The sequence below is a fragment of the Cyprinodon tularosa genome, unplaced genomic scaffold, assembly GCF_016077235.1.
Source record: "Cyprinodon tularosa strain WSP-4 unplaced genomic scaffold, ASM1607723v1 ctg104, whole genome shotgun sequence".
NCBI classification, from domain to species: Eukaryota; Metazoa; Chordata; class Actinopteri; order Cyprinodontiformes; family Cyprinodontidae; genus Cyprinodon; species Cyprinodon tularosa.
This window is the reverse complement of record NW_024037827.1, coordinates 231,899-246,905: the sequence shown is the minus strand read 5'-3', so window position 1 is coordinate 246,905 and position 15,007 is coordinate 231,899. Positions and strand designations below refer to the sequence as shown.

General features: G+C 41.4%; 1 protein-coding gene across 1 annotated transcript in view; it reads right to left on the bottom strand.

Annotated features, from left to right (window-relative positions):
- scn4ab (sodium channel, voltage-gated, type IV, alpha, b) overlaps window positions 1-15,007 on the bottom strand; it is a 53,079-nt gene that overhangs the window by 6,728 nt on the left and 31,344 nt on the right. Inside the window, exons 8-20 of the mRNA XM_038282213.1 lie at window positions 14,031-14,282; window positions 13,884-13,947; window positions 13,662-13,803; window positions 11,717-11,917; window positions 11,547-11,628; window positions 9,504-9,742; window positions 7,456-7,527; window positions 7,275-7,376; window positions 6,827-7,183; window positions 5,628-5,826; window positions 5,267-5,526; window positions 5,019-5,115; window positions 2,265-2,419 (exon numbers count right to left, since the gene is read on the bottom strand). Coding sequence (XP_038138141.1) covers window positions 2,265-2,419; window positions 5,019-5,115; window positions 5,267-5,526; window positions 5,628-5,826; window positions 6,827-7,183; window positions 7,275-7,376; window positions 7,456-7,527; window positions 9,504-9,742; window positions 11,547-11,628; window positions 11,717-11,917; window positions 13,662-13,803; window positions 13,884-13,947; window positions 14,031-14,282 — 2,222 coding nt within the window. The remainder of the gene's footprint in view (window positions 1-2,264; window positions 2,420-5,018; window positions 5,116-5,266; window positions 5,527-5,627; window positions 5,827-6,826; window positions 7,184-7,274; window positions 7,377-7,455; window positions 7,528-9,503; window positions 9,743-11,546; window positions 11,629-11,716; window positions 11,918-13,661; window positions 13,804-13,883; window positions 13,948-14,030; window positions 14,283-15,007) is intronic.

The window sequence follows — 15,007 nt, the reverse complement described above, 5'->3', positions numbered from 1 at the left end:
ACCAGAATGGGTACCAAACCCGCATTGATGAGTCCAAACAAGCTTAAATCATGGGAAGATGACCTAAGACACATTTCTGGACCTATAGACGTTGCCAAAGCTAAAATACATTGAAAGACTGATTTAGGTATAAAACAGACTCAATTTTATAAAAATTTTCTTTTTGACTAGAAGCTATATTAGGTATTTTAGGCTGACCAAGCAAGAGTTCTCTTGTACAATAAATCTGCAGGCTCTGAATGTTAGAGTGACGGCAATGATAGCTTTTAACTCAATGACTCTAAGCTCATTACCAAATAGAAAATGTCGCTATGCCATTTACACTACCCTCTAAAACCGATCTGTGTCGAGCTCGGACGGAGCTTGGATCAAGAACCTGTACCGAGCTTGGTACCTTACAACCGTTTAAAAATAACACTAGCACTGTTCCTCGCCTCCTTGTGACGATCTAATGTACTACTGCTCTCTGGGATTGAAGGAGGGAATCAAGCAAATAAAAATGGCGGCAACTGTAACATTCGTGATGTTATGTTTAGTTATAATTGTGATATTTAGTTTTTTGCATCAGTTTCGGCATCATTCCAGGTTGCACCACGCTCTTTTGAAGCCATTTTATAAAATGTAGTGTTGAGGAGTTTTCGATTGTTGTTTACAGTGTTCCTTCCTCTATTTTATGCCGGTTGGCAAGCAACTTATATGCATTGCCACAAACTACTGGAAGCTGACTGTAAAGAGATGACGCCGTCTGCTCATGCGCTCTTTGTTATCAGAAAACGAGCTAAAACTGAACTGCGTCAAGACTTACTGTTCAACTAGTACTAGATTTAGCGTGATTCGGTTGTGTCGTGCATGGTCCGGTTCAGTTGCTTGCCATTTACACTCAACGGTCAGCAGGTTTCTTGAGGGATAGTTTGAGATGGGCCAATTAGGTCATGATTCTGGCATGTCAATTAATTGTTGATCAAATTTCTCTCTGACTTTCGCTCTGAAAGCTCATCTACCTGTGACGCTCTTGCTCACTCTCATCAGTGGAAATTCCTCACACCTGTGTTTCAGCCTTTTTAAGCAAACACCAAACTAATTGATAGGGCCAGATTATTGAAATCCCAGGGTAAGTAAATGTCCAGTGTTCCCTCCCTGTCACCTGATCACCTTTTTTGCTTCAGGACTTTCTCACCTATGTCTTGCTCTCATCTGACCTCATGGCGTTTTTTATCTGACTTCTGAACATCAACAATGTTTCTGCCCTTTGACCACTGCCACTAGCCTATTCCGATGATCTCTTAGCCTGATTCTGCCTCCAAGGACTAACCCTGATTCTATTCCAAAATTCAGTTTTCCCACCTTTCCTGTTTCCTGTTCCATCGGCTCTGACCCTTTTTCTGTATCCAGATCAACAAGCTCTGTTCCTCCCATGGAAAACCAAAAGCAGAGAACCTGCTTCAGAACAGGTGCCTGCATTACTCTGTTTACCTTTCTAATTCGAACATGACTTAACTTGCTCTCGATTCAAGCCTGCAGTGACATAATAGCTGCTCTGAGATCAACAGAGGACCCTACAACCTTTTCCTTCCCCTCTTCAAGGATTCGGAAAAGGTTAGTTGCTTTTTTGGTTGAACTGTTAAAATCAAGAATCAATCCAACCACTAACCCGATCTCTCCTTCTTAGAGGTTCCTGACTCTCCTATGAGCAGTTTCCTGCTCAAAAGGAGAGCAGTTTCTTTTAACAAATCTTTTAATAATTTTTCACTTGTGTATGGCTACATTTTGGGTCATCTGTCTGGCATTTTGCACATTAACTGTATAATCTATCTGCAAGTAGATTTTATAAGCTATTTGATTTTTGAAAGTCAGATTCTTTTATGCTGGATGCTTTAAAAAAGGCTTAAAGCAAGAATATTTTTGTGTTGAACTCATTTAAAGGGTAAGATGGTACTCAAATTGGTACAAACCTCTACAAGGCTTTTCTAATATTCATGTCATTCTCTCCATTTAGAAGGGGATGTATTGATTATCAGCTCATCTCACCTGTGCATACTTAGCAGCCAAGTTAGTAGTCACACTTTCAGCATGTTTGGCGTCCACAGCTAGCCAAACCAACCATTAGATTAGTTTCCCCATCTCAGTCCCATTGAACCAACTGACAACTGAACAGAACAAGTCTCAAAGTAAAAAACTAAGGTATTGAATAGATCCACAACAGGACATTATGGTCAGTTAGTGCTAAAATGCATATATCTGTGATATTAAACATTTGAGTTTACCAGAGCGCCACTGCTCAGCAGAATCATGAAGATGATGAACGTCTCAAAGTAGTTGTGTTCTACAATGTTGAAGCAGGTTTTCCTTAAATTAAACCAAGACTTTCCTCTGTTTTCGGACGTGTCTATATCCAGGAATGGACAGCGAGCATAACACTCTAAAACAAAAACACAAACAAATAAGTTCAAACATACAGTAGATGAGTTTATGGGATCATATGATGTGTAGAGGATATAAGAGTTGAGACAGACATTGATAATTTTACTTTGTACAAATAAGGAAGTTCTAGACTGTGCCTTTCCTCCTTATGCGTAACAGTATGTTGGGGGGAGTTTCTTTTCACTTTTTGTCCAGGCTTAGAGCTGAATGTTGTGGAATGTCTTTCACACATTTGTCTTTAGTGTTGTGTGTGTGGTTGGTGCCGGGGTTCCTTCACAATAAAGTGCATGTCACTAGTGCCTGGGATAATTCCAACTGTCCCCAAAACAGAAAACCAAAGATAATGTGTCTTTATCAGTCCAGCGATGCTATAGTGCAGGGATGTCAAACTGGTTCGAGAAAGGGCCGTGTGGCTGCAGGTTTTCTTTCCAACCAAGCAATAGCACACCAGACTCATCAAGTGAGTCCAGTCCTAACATGATGACTTGATGAGATGAAAGGAGTCTGGTGTACTGTTGCTTGGTTGGTAAGAAAACCTGCTGCAACACGGCCCTTTCTGGAACCAGTTTGACATCCCTGCTATAGTGTATACTGTGGATGAGACTTGTAATTGAGAGGCTTGTAAACTGGTGTCGGGAACAGGGAGATGTTATCCGAGTGTCCTAGAGGAGGGAAAAGGACACGCTCAGACCCTGTTGGTGTAGATCTGGTCTGGTGTTTTTTCCCTTTCTCCTTTGAACTAAGTATTTGTGAAATTTCAGGAGCATGGTTCAAATATTTGGATGCGTTAGCTAATATGTTAGAAATGTAGTGTGTATCTAGCCTGACATTTTAAGCTGCGACACATGTTAAGCTGAAGGGAGCCACCAACTGAGATACTGCTGTCAACAGCTCTAGGTAATACACTTGGCTCTGTCTCTCAGTGTTTAATCCAGACTCGATCAGCCTTGTCATACAGAGAAGCACAAGGAAGGTCCAACTTTATCTGAAACCACCATTATTTGAGAACATAGGAAAATGACAGCAGAGACTTGAGTCATTGACTTTAGAGGCTTTCTTCACTTTGCTGTTTATCACAGGATCCACAACACCAACGTGAAAGCCTGCACTGACGATTTGAAGAGGTTCTTTAGTGCCTCTGTTGCTTCCAGAAAGAATTGCCAGCCTGGAGCCTCGAGGATTAAGATTACTGCTGCTTGATACCTGTCGTTGAGTCCTTGTTTTCACTTGATTATTCTGTCATCTATAGAGGTGGTCGTAGATCCAAGCAGTGTTGGGGAGTTTTCTCCTAGTGGGCTAGTGCAGTGTGCTTGTGCTCTGAGAAGTTTGCAAGTACCTGGTTCAATCCCCACAGCCTCCACTCTGAGTTCATGAGCAAGACCCTTAACTGGTTTTGCACCAGTGCCATTTTTTGGCCCAGGTACCTGGCTGTGCAGTATCGGCCGATACTGATACCATACCAATACCATCTTTTTTAAATGTATGTGTGTGTGTGTATATATGGAGAACTGCATACTACTTGGATGTGAAGTAATTGCCATCATGGCTTTGTAAAGCTGCTTACTTTTGTGAAGCAGGAAAAAGACTGATATAAAGTGAATCCAGTAGAACTTTTTATTGCCTACCTGGAATGGGTGAAAATAGTTGAATAAAGTTTTGCGTCTCAAAATAGAATCTGTGCCCTATTTGTTGGTACTCGACGATACCAATACCACCATTTTAAAAAGATATAAATATAAAAAATATAACCGCGGATGTCTGGGGGACAGGTATTCACCTACATGTCATGAATGTTGGTGTACCAGTTAGAATAAATTATGAACAGTTTAGTTTGTGCCTTCAAGTCGTGTGCCCATAGGAAGACGTTACTTGAATATAACAAAACTGAATATCTTCAGAACAGCTCCAAATGACACAAAACTCATAGGGGTGAGTAGAACATGTCGTAATAACGTAAAATCAAGGGCCCAATGTAAAAAAACGGATGTTACCCTTTAAATGCAGAGATAAATTTCTCCAATATGAGATCAATAAGCTTAAATTATTTTTATTATTAAACAGCAGTAGGGAAAGGCAGATGCATGATAAAAATATATATAATAATGAGAAACTCAAAACAGCTATGGAAAATCCAGCAACGAGAAAACTAAATGGAATGAGCAACATAAAAACAGGGCGAGGTTTTCCTGAAAAGTAGCCAGGTAGTTTAGTTTAGTTTTTCAGGTTGTGTCCACCCTAAAAGTGTCAGAAGTTGATATGATGCACAGGCACATAAAAAGAAAGCCCAGAATGCAGAGAAGGATCACGATCTCATAAGTTTGACATAATGGGTGTCTCATGGTATTCAATATGCACACATAAAGGGTTCAAGATGCGCATAGAGCGTTGTTTTTTTACTTGCTACCTAAATGTTTTTAATAAAACAGCTTGTATCAGTTTCTGTTATAGTTGTGCACTTTTTGGCAGGTTTCTGACTTCAAATCCTAAATGCAGACAACTTGATGGTACAGTTATTAGAGTTCTTGAACCTTACTAACCTTCAGGTGAAAACTAAATAATCACATTCAATAACTTTATCTTACAGTCAGTGCGCCTACTTTCTGTGCAGCAGTCTTCAGGAGTTTCCTCTTCCTCCTCTACCTTTAGGACTTCAGGAGCTCTCTGTACAGTGCTGCAGACCGAAGTCTCTTCATCCTGAGCAAAGAAAGATCTTAGCGTCCACATCCTTTTTATTAAAATACTCTTCCTGAATACACTTTAAGGTCTACTTGGTTATTTTTCTACTGAAAATATAAATGCAACGAAGTATAGTTCTCTCATAAAAACCAGAAACACAAGATTTTACTTGTAGGAGCTGTTCTTCCATATCATCATCTTCATCATAATCTTCATCGTCGTCTTCATCATCATCTTCATTTTCATGCATCTCAAAGTCCGACTCAGCCTCGGCAATAGGGACCTTCAAGGATGCTATGTGATAATGGTAGCTGCTTAGGTTGGACGCGTCGTCCCTGGAGGGTTGAACTTGTAACATCAGCTGTTCTGAAGTCATGATTGTCAGATCAAAAACCTCCTTTGATTTGTCGCTTTCCTCAGGGGTTATAGCTAAAAAGTTTTAATAACAAAAACAAAGCAATAATAACATCTTTTAAGCCAGAAAGCAAACCTTACTCTATTATGTATCCATTAAAAATGTATATTCCTACCAGTTGGGTCTAAGTTCACGTTTTTCTTTTTTCCAACCAGAGTCCAGATATGCTTCAGAACCCAGGCCTTGATCCAGGCTATACCTCGGCTAATCCGGTTAATGGCAATCTGGAGATTGTTTTCTCCTTCATCATCCGAAGCTGAAAGGCTTCCTCCACTGAATGAGCTCAGCAACAAGGCCAGGAAGAGATTTAGGACCTGGAATGAGGAACATTCTCTTACCTTAAAGGAATAGTACACCCAAAACATGATTAGCCTTCATTTTCTACTCACCCCCATGCTGAACAACACCCTGGAGTACTTTTTTGATATCTCAAATGCATCTGGAGATCTGGGAGGCTTCTTGCTGTCTGCTGACATTCAAATAATGGAGGTCCATGGTGCCCGAGACAGAAAGGTCCATAAAAGTCCACAAAAAACGTGTCAATATTCCTCCATACTGCTCGTCCAATGTATTCCAAGTGTCCTGAGTGGGTAGCATCCAGAATTTACTGGAAACGAAGTCGTTTAGAATGTTTTTAGAGCATAAACAGTAGTGTATAGGATTTCCTGAAAGCGCGCACATGCGCGTTCACAACGCTACGGAAGCCGGCACGCCAAACCAGATGAAAGTGCGCATTCAGCGTCTGCTCTGCCGATAATGCAAGCGTAGAAGAAGAAATGTGCTGTTTACCTGTGCAAAGAAAGAAACAACGAAAAAAAAATGTCTGAGGACTTCAGTGTTGAGGAAGAGCATGAGTTCTTTGCCGAGCTGAATGCGCTGGTTTGGTCTGCCGGCTTCCGTAGCGTCGTGAACGCGCAGGTGCGCACTTTCAGGAAATCCTATACACTACTGTTTATGCTCTAAAAACATTCTAAATTACTTCGTTTCGAGTAAATTCTGGATGCTACCCACTCAGGACACTTGGAATACATTGGACGAGCAGTATGGAGGAATATTGACACGTTTTTGTGGACTTTTATGGACCTTTCTGCCTCGGGCGCCATAGACCTCCATTATTTGAATGTCAGCAGACAGCAAGAAGCCTCCCAGATCTCCAGATGCATTTGAGATATCAAAAAAGTACTCCAGAGTGTTGTTCAGCATGGGGGTGAGTAGAAAATGAAGGCTAATCATGTTTTGGGTGTACTATTCCTTTAAAGTGTTTAATGTGTAAACCAGACTGGAATTATTAAGAGTTCTTCCACAGAGACTTACCACCAGGTTTCCAATCACCAGCACCATCATGAAGACTATTAGACACATAGACTGGCCTGCAACCTCCATACATTCCCACATTGTCTCAATCCATTCACCGCACAGAACCCTGAAGATGATGAGGAACGAATGAAAGAAGTCGTTCATGTGCCAGCGAGGAAGCTCACAGTCCTCTGAAATACGACAGACGCAATCTTTGTAGTTCTTCCCAAAGAGCTGCATCCCAACAACAGCGAAGATGAAGACAATGATTGCGAGAACCAGTGTCAGGTTTCCCAGCGCTCCCACAGAGTCTCCAATGATCTTGATCAACATGTTAAGAGTTGGCCATGACTTGGCCAGCTTAAAGACCCTCATCTAGACATGACATGGTGAGATGAACAGAGATAGATGAGAACAGTATAAAGACTGAGTTGAATGTTTAATCGTGAGAAGGTCATGAACGGACCAATCTGAAGGACCGCAGCACAGACAGACCCTGAACATCAGCCAGTCCCAGCTCCACCAGACTCATCGTGACAATGATGCTGTCAAAGATGTTCCAGCCGACCTGTGGCCAAGAAAACCAGACCTGTAACCAAGGGACCACAATTCAAACCGTGTCATTTTTCCAGTGATATGATCCTCACCTGGAAGTAATAATAGGGATCCATCGCCAGAAGTTTGAGGACCATCTCAGCTGTAAAGATGCCTGTAAAGACCTAGAGTCGGATACCAGACAACAGATAATTCCTCTGCCTTTATGTGAGCCTGTTAATCTATCCTGTTACAGTGATATGCTACCCTATTCCTTTTTCTAGAACGTTCCATCCTAAATACCGTAACGTGCTGCCTTATTTTGCCCCCATCATTGACTTCACCTTCAATCACTGGATATACAGACCTGCAAACTCAAAGTGCCACCTTAATCCAACACCCCAAACTGTTCCTCTAAAGACATCCCCATACTTGACATGTGCCCAAAATCTGTACAGACATGAGGCGGACTTTGCAAAGACTAGGTACTGGCAAAGCAAATTTCTTAAAGCTACTTATGATTTGACTGCTTGGCTGGACAGTAGTTCTCACCAGTAATGAGTCTTCATACTGAATGTTTTAAATGTGAGACCAAGCTGAGAAGGCTCACTCACACTGCTCAGCATCACAGCCACCCTTTCCATGTTTAGTGACTTGTATAACAAGTTTGCGCAAGATACCCTACTAACCTTGCTTTTTGTTTTAGTTTTAGCCAGAAGGCAAACACATGTGATGAGAGACTCTTTATGCTTTTGGTCAAGGCAGACACTTTTTTCCCCCCCGTCTCTCAAGCATACCTTCCATAGCTACAGATACATGTGTTCTCAAGCTCACCACCTTCACTGTCTCCTCCCATTTCCCATCTTCTCCCTTTATTTCCTTCCTGCCCCTTCCCTTTCTCCCTTTCCCATTTCCATACAGTAGAAGCCATATAAAAATTTAACCTGACTCCGCCAGATCCATCTGGAAACCTTCTGTTGAAATAATTTTGGGAAGGGGCGAAAATACTGGTTAGCTGATTGGCCTATGTTGGTGATAGACGAGCCAAATGAACCAATCAGATCAACGAAGCATATGACGTACTAACAGAGCGACGACGAAAACACAACCACAAGCCAGGCACAAGCCAATTGATAGATCAAACTCTTGCTGAAACCAGTCGGGAGAAGAGCAAAAACATCTTTTCCTCTGAGAAAAGCCTCCAGAGCAGTGTTTTGCTCTTCTTTCAGTGAAGAAATACTCTGTAATTCCGATAAAACTTGCTCGATAGCCACGCTAACGCTAGTTTCATCGGCTGAAGCCACCATGTTCTTTAGACTGAACTGTCGCGCTTCTCGTTGCGTCACACCTCAACCCGCCTCAAAGCCAACGCTGATTGGACGTTCGTTTGGTGAACGGCTCCAAATTTTCTTCAAAGGAGAGTCTCCAGACTGATTAGCGAGTGAAATCTTGAAAGCTCGCAAGATCAGGATGGTCTCACGAGGCTAATAAAAATTGCCCTTCCCAGTCAAACACCAGCAGAATGGCAGCAGACTTCCAACAACTGGAGTGACCCCCTCATTTCCTGGGCGTGCATATTTATTTTACTCTGACTCCATCCTTTCACTGAATTACAAGGTCTGATCAGGGAAAGGTGCTTCTCTTGAGATCTTAATGTCAACAAATCATGACAGAAATAACATTTTAGTACAAAGAACGATGTTTAAAAAAGGAGTTGAAAAAAGGGGACCAGCCAAGGACGCATTAAGGAAAATTTTGAATGGCTACTACTGTATGCAGGGTTTTTTGCATCCTCATATTGTTCCCTGCAAGGACACAATGTAAGATAAATGTTTTTTTTTATCCTAATCTAACCCTATGTTTGTAATTATTCACTTCTAACCCAAGTGCAGCACCTTGCACTGGCTGCAAGATCACTCTTTTACATCATCAATTGATTCCAACGGGTTTCTGCTGACTCTGTTTGCCCCGCCTTTGAAATCCTACCTACTCCTTTTCAGGATGAAACGCAGTGTTGTAAAGCTTAGGTTAGTTTGGCTGGCCAGGCTACTAAATAACTACCTGAATATTACGTCACCATAATAAATCCAATGCCATGTGACTTCCAGGCAACAAAAACGCCTCACAACTTCGACTCTTACTTAGTTTCTCCCTTACTGACCAGATTTCCAATCTTGAGAAGATCCTCAAACTCGTCAGTCATTGGATAATGCTCCATAGCCATGAAGACGGTGTTGAGTACAATGCAGATGGTGATGGCGAGGTCCACAAATGGATCCATGACAATAGTATAGAGAAGTTTTTTCAGCCATCTCCAACAGCCACAACAGTTCCACTTCAGGAAGATATCAGCAAACACATACCAGCATGGAGGACACGGCCTCTGGTCATCCTCAAAGTCTGAAACACAAAGCTTCTGAGTTAGGGGACATTTTCTTTGAAACCATATTCTTTTCCCACAGCTTCACTGCCATTCAAATCTCTGTGGTTTCCATCATTTTTGCAATGATTAAGCCTAAATACATTTGGTTTATCTGTTTACTTCAGTTATTTCTATATAAAGAATTCAGAAATATTAAAATTAAATCAAATCTAATCAAGTTGGATTTGGAACGCTTGTAATTATACAATGCTATCACAGAGAATAGATGGCAGAATCCAATTATTGATTGCACAGCAACCCATATCTTGACCAATCATAAGGAGAGAATAGGGAGAAACATCTCCTTTTTAAAGGAAAGTCGGTCATATTCAGAATTCAAACTTCTGAAAGTACTTTAAATATGAAATTATTACATAATCTTCAAAAAACTTGTTTTTAATTAGGAGAAATTTTCATTTGAATGTGCTTTATTGGAGGCATCCATGTTTGTCAAAGAACACTACTGCCACCTACTGGTTTGTGACGTCACGGTGCGGTATCGGCTGTTGATCAAGTCCCAGTGCTGTATCTGGTGTTTGTCACAACGCGCTATTATCCAAATCATCTTGAAAACATTCTTCTTCCAAATGTTGGCTACATATTACGGGTTTTTTCTTTGACCAGAAGTTTGATGGCAAATCCTCCCTCTTCAAGTCCTAGAAGTCCTTCAAGTTCCGATTCATGATCGAGGATCATAAATCGGAAAGGTGAAATAACTCTTTTTTTTTCACTTTTACCCGATGTATTCCAGTATCCAGCTGCCATGCACGTGGGCAATGTCAGTTTCACTATAGCTCTGGTGAATTTCAATGGTGAAGTCCTCTGGAAATCTTCAATAATTGTTGTTATTGCAGATGTGTCTTAGCCTGGGTGCCATTCCGAAATTAGTCCCGCCCACAAAGTTTGAGGTCGGGAAGTTCGGTCTGGTGTTGCTCAACAGTAGTGTGAGTATGCTCGCCCAATATCTGGCGGGACAATCAAATTGTCAGGGCGGGCTTTATACGATGATGGACAGATGATCAACAGTAACGTAATCAACCATGTGACCAAAGCGCGCTTGGGTGACAACAACAATGGCTGCCGCTGGAGAGTTGAGGTGAGTAGATTCTGCTATTAGGTCTGTTCTAGAAGATACCGACAGCAAATTAATTTTTTTGCAACACCGGCAAAAACCGTTCACGCGCATCTTCTTATTCTAGGCGTGCAACTGCACGCTTTGATTTTTGTTGACAACAACTATGCGTGGCTTAACATACGTCAAGCACTCCGTTGCTCTTATTGGTTGTAGGTCTATCCAATTGAGTGCAGAGGCATTTTTTTCCCGGTTCGTTCGAAACACGCCCCATAATCACAGCTCTATGGAGCAGCATCAGACTCATTCTGACTAGAATTGAGTAGGACTACGTCAGGCTAGATGTGTCTAGTAGTTCCCACTGATTTGCTTGTAAAGCGAGGAGAATGGTGCTAGGCTTACCGCACCGTGACGTCACTGCCGGAAGATGGCAGGAGTGAGGTGTTACTAAATTTATCCAAAATTGGCCGGTCCCAGACTCAGTGATTGTGACGAAAATTATTGTTTTAATTTTTTTTAACTGATTAACGCTAAATATATTTAATCACTGCGAACGTATTAGACTTTCCCTTTAACAAAAAGGAACTTCAGCAGAACCAAAACAGCCATCCAACTTAACGAGAAGGACAGAGAGCAGAAACAGAAAAAAAAAAACATAGAAGCACAGATTCAGAGTGAATAAAGCCAGTATGGACAGTGTTTCTGTGTACCATCCATCGTAGTATGTTCATGCTCATTGCTCTGTGATGCAGAGTCTTGTTTCTCCAAGAGAGCTGCCCTTTGGGCTGCATGCTGTAACAAAAAAAAAAAAAAAAACATCAGCTTTTTTCTAAACCATCATGTAAGGGTGTTTTCTTTTCTTCTTTTCATCATAATGTACCTCCTCTTCTCTCTTCTTCAAAGCCTCAAGGATCTGGGCATACTCCTCTTCTTTTTGTTTGGCTTCTGCAATGTTAGCCTCGTTCTGCTCAGCGTATGCCATGGCAACCACCGCCAGGATGAGATTAATGAGGTAGAAGGAACCGAGGAAGATGATGACCACGAAGAAGATCATGTAGGTTTTACCTGCTGCTCTCAGTGTCTACAGAGATACACACAGGTGAGAGGTGATGCTACTTTGGCTACATAACTCACCTCTTGCACATAGTCATCAACACTATCTACATTTTTGTTTTCACTAAAAGTAAGTTTGTTGATTTTGAAATTCTAATTAGCAGTTCTTATGTTCCCTAATTTAACCAGCCATTTTGGCTTATCCAAAGTAAAGCCCCTGTCACACCTTGACGATTTAACCAGCGTATGCCTGACGTATGAAAAATCTGGCAAAAACACTAGCATACGTTGGATAAGTCATGGGTCAGTTTTGTATTAGTTATAAGCACGCTGAAGTACCCTGAAGTGCGCTGAAACACGCTGGCACACGTCAACATACGACAATTACGTCTAGAGTCCGACGTATGCCAGCACATGCCCATATGTGGGACATAAGTTACAGATAAGTTATCTGATCGTTGACGTGTTAAATTTAAGCTACTCATAAGTTGTGGCGTCTAGCTTATCCAAAACTTATGAGTAACTTGTGCATAACTTTTGCGTAATTTATGTATTTATTAATGTATCTGACATGTTCCAGACGACCGCTGAATGTGTTTCTAATTTACAGCTACTATGTAATGGCGTATTGGCAACATTTTGGTATAAAAGGGAGTTCCCAAGAGTAAGCCTCTGTTCTCCTCCAGACTTCAAATGTTTCACAAGAGATTGAGGATCCAGCAAGGTTGAGACTGGAATACATATGCATGCTTGCTGTCCTCCAACATTAGCATGATCTCATCAATTTGTTTGTGTTCCAATTGTAGAGCCAACGAGAGGGTGAATGTGATGGATCCCTCCCTGCGAGACCAACAAACTTCCTAGCAGACAAGACACTGAACCTAGCCTCGTGAGACCATCCTGATCTCGCAAGCTTTCAAGGTTTCACTAGCAGATCAGTCTGGAGACTCTCCGTTAAAGAAAATTTGGAGCCGTTCACCAAACGAACGTCCAATCAGCGTTGGCTTTGAGGCGGGTTGAGGTGTGACGCAACGAGAAGCGCGACAGTTCAGTCTAAAGATGAAACTAGCGTTAGCGTGGCTATCGAGCAAGTTTTATTGGAATTACAGAGTATTTCTTCACTGAAAGAAGAGCAAAACACTGCTCTGGAGGCTTTTCTCAGAGGAAAAGATGTTTTTGCTCTTCTCCCGACTGGTTTCGCCAAGAGTAGCCTGGCTTGTGGTTGTGTTTTCGTCGTCGCTCTGTTAGTACGTCATATGCTTCGTTGATCTGATTGGTTTATTTTGCCCGTCCATCACCAACATAGACCAATCAGCTAACCAGTATTTTCGCCCCTTCCCAAAATTACTTCAATGGAAGGTTTCCAGATGGATATGAGGAGCAAATCCATCTGGCGGAGTCAGGTTACACTAAACCTGCTACAACTGCAAACCTTCTTTCTTTCTTTTTCTTTATACATTTTTTTTTTATGCAGGCACCTCCGAGCGCATTGCTGCCCCCCTCAGGACACTGGCTTGAGACATTTCATGGGCATTATGCTGCTGTACATTATGCATAAGTTAGACTGTCGTTGGACATACACTCTGGACTCGTAATGAATACGCTATGTATATGCCCTAGATTGAAAAAATACATAGAAAGTTCAGCGAATGCCTGCTTTTTAGAAGATTCTGGGATGTTAGGCATATGCTGGATAAATCGGCATGGTGTGACAGGGGCTTGAGGAGTTATCAATGACTAGCCTCTGCATTAGGGAGCAGTTTGGTACTGACCAGGTGAAAAAGGTTTTCCCAGAAGTCCTGAGTCATGAGCCTGAACAGAGCCAGAAATGCCCAGCTGAAACTGTCATAGCTGGTATAACCATAGTTTGGGTTTCTCCCTGCTTTCAGACACATGTAGCCATCTGGACAGGTCCTAAACATATCATCAGCATCATTATCAACATTTTCAATTACAAGATTAATATTGAGATTGACCATTTGATTTGAAGGTACCCTGCATCAGAGCTGTTTCCACACAGCAAAGCGTCAAGTGCACCAGGCAGGTAGTAATAATTCTCTGTTAAACACAGACAGATTGATGTTAGTACCTGAGCAGGTGCAGGAGTATGATTTGATAAGTAAACAACTTCAATGTGCTACCTGGGTTGTTGATGTGATTGTAGAAATCAAAATCGCCACTGCTGTTTCCGTAGAGACTGATGTTAAAGGATTCCTCTGATGTTTGGTTATCGCGTAACATTGATGGGATCAGAACACATTTTTGTCTAAGATTTCCCATGAAAAGCTGAAGACCAATCAGAGCAAAGACACTGAGACAAAACACTGTCAGAATCATGGCGTCTCGCAGTTTCTTCACGGACTGAATGAGAGCTCCGACAATTGTCTTCAACCCTGCAAGGAGAGTTAGAAAACAGAAGATTTTGTGCCAACTTAGACTGTCATCGTCAGAAATGATTACAGTAGCAGCCATTCAAAATGGCCCTTCCAAGTCAAACGCCAGCCGTATGGCAGCCATCTTCCAGGTACTAGAGTGAACCTTTCCTTCTCCTGGGCATATTTTGACCAGGAGATGACGCTTCTCTTTGGATCTTATTGTCCACATATCATGACAGTAAGAATATTTTAGAACAAAGATTGATGTTTAAAAAGGAATGGTAGGGGACCAGCGAAGGGCCCATCAAGGAAAGTTGGGACATTTTGAATGGCTACTATTGTATCAATCTTTACAAATATTTGAGTCTAAATTAATAAATCATCCAATTTTTACAAGATTCTATAATTTAAAAAAATCTATTTCAAGCTCTATGGAGGAGAGATGACAGGTTTAGTCTCACAATTTATCCATCGGCTGGTAGGACCTCAATAATAATTTGTAAGCATTTTAAGAAATATTTCATCCAAACTTGTGTGATGGTATAGGACATAGAAATGTTATATTGTTAACTAGAACAAACCTAGATCTTTCATAGTGTCCCAAAAAAATAATACTGTACTGTCTCTATTCACCATACAGTATGTTATGCAAGCTGTAGTCCTTGGGTCCGTTTCACAAAGCAGGTTTTACTTGAAACTAGGGTTTTTTTTTCAAACCTGAAATCAGGGAAACTAGTTTTTCA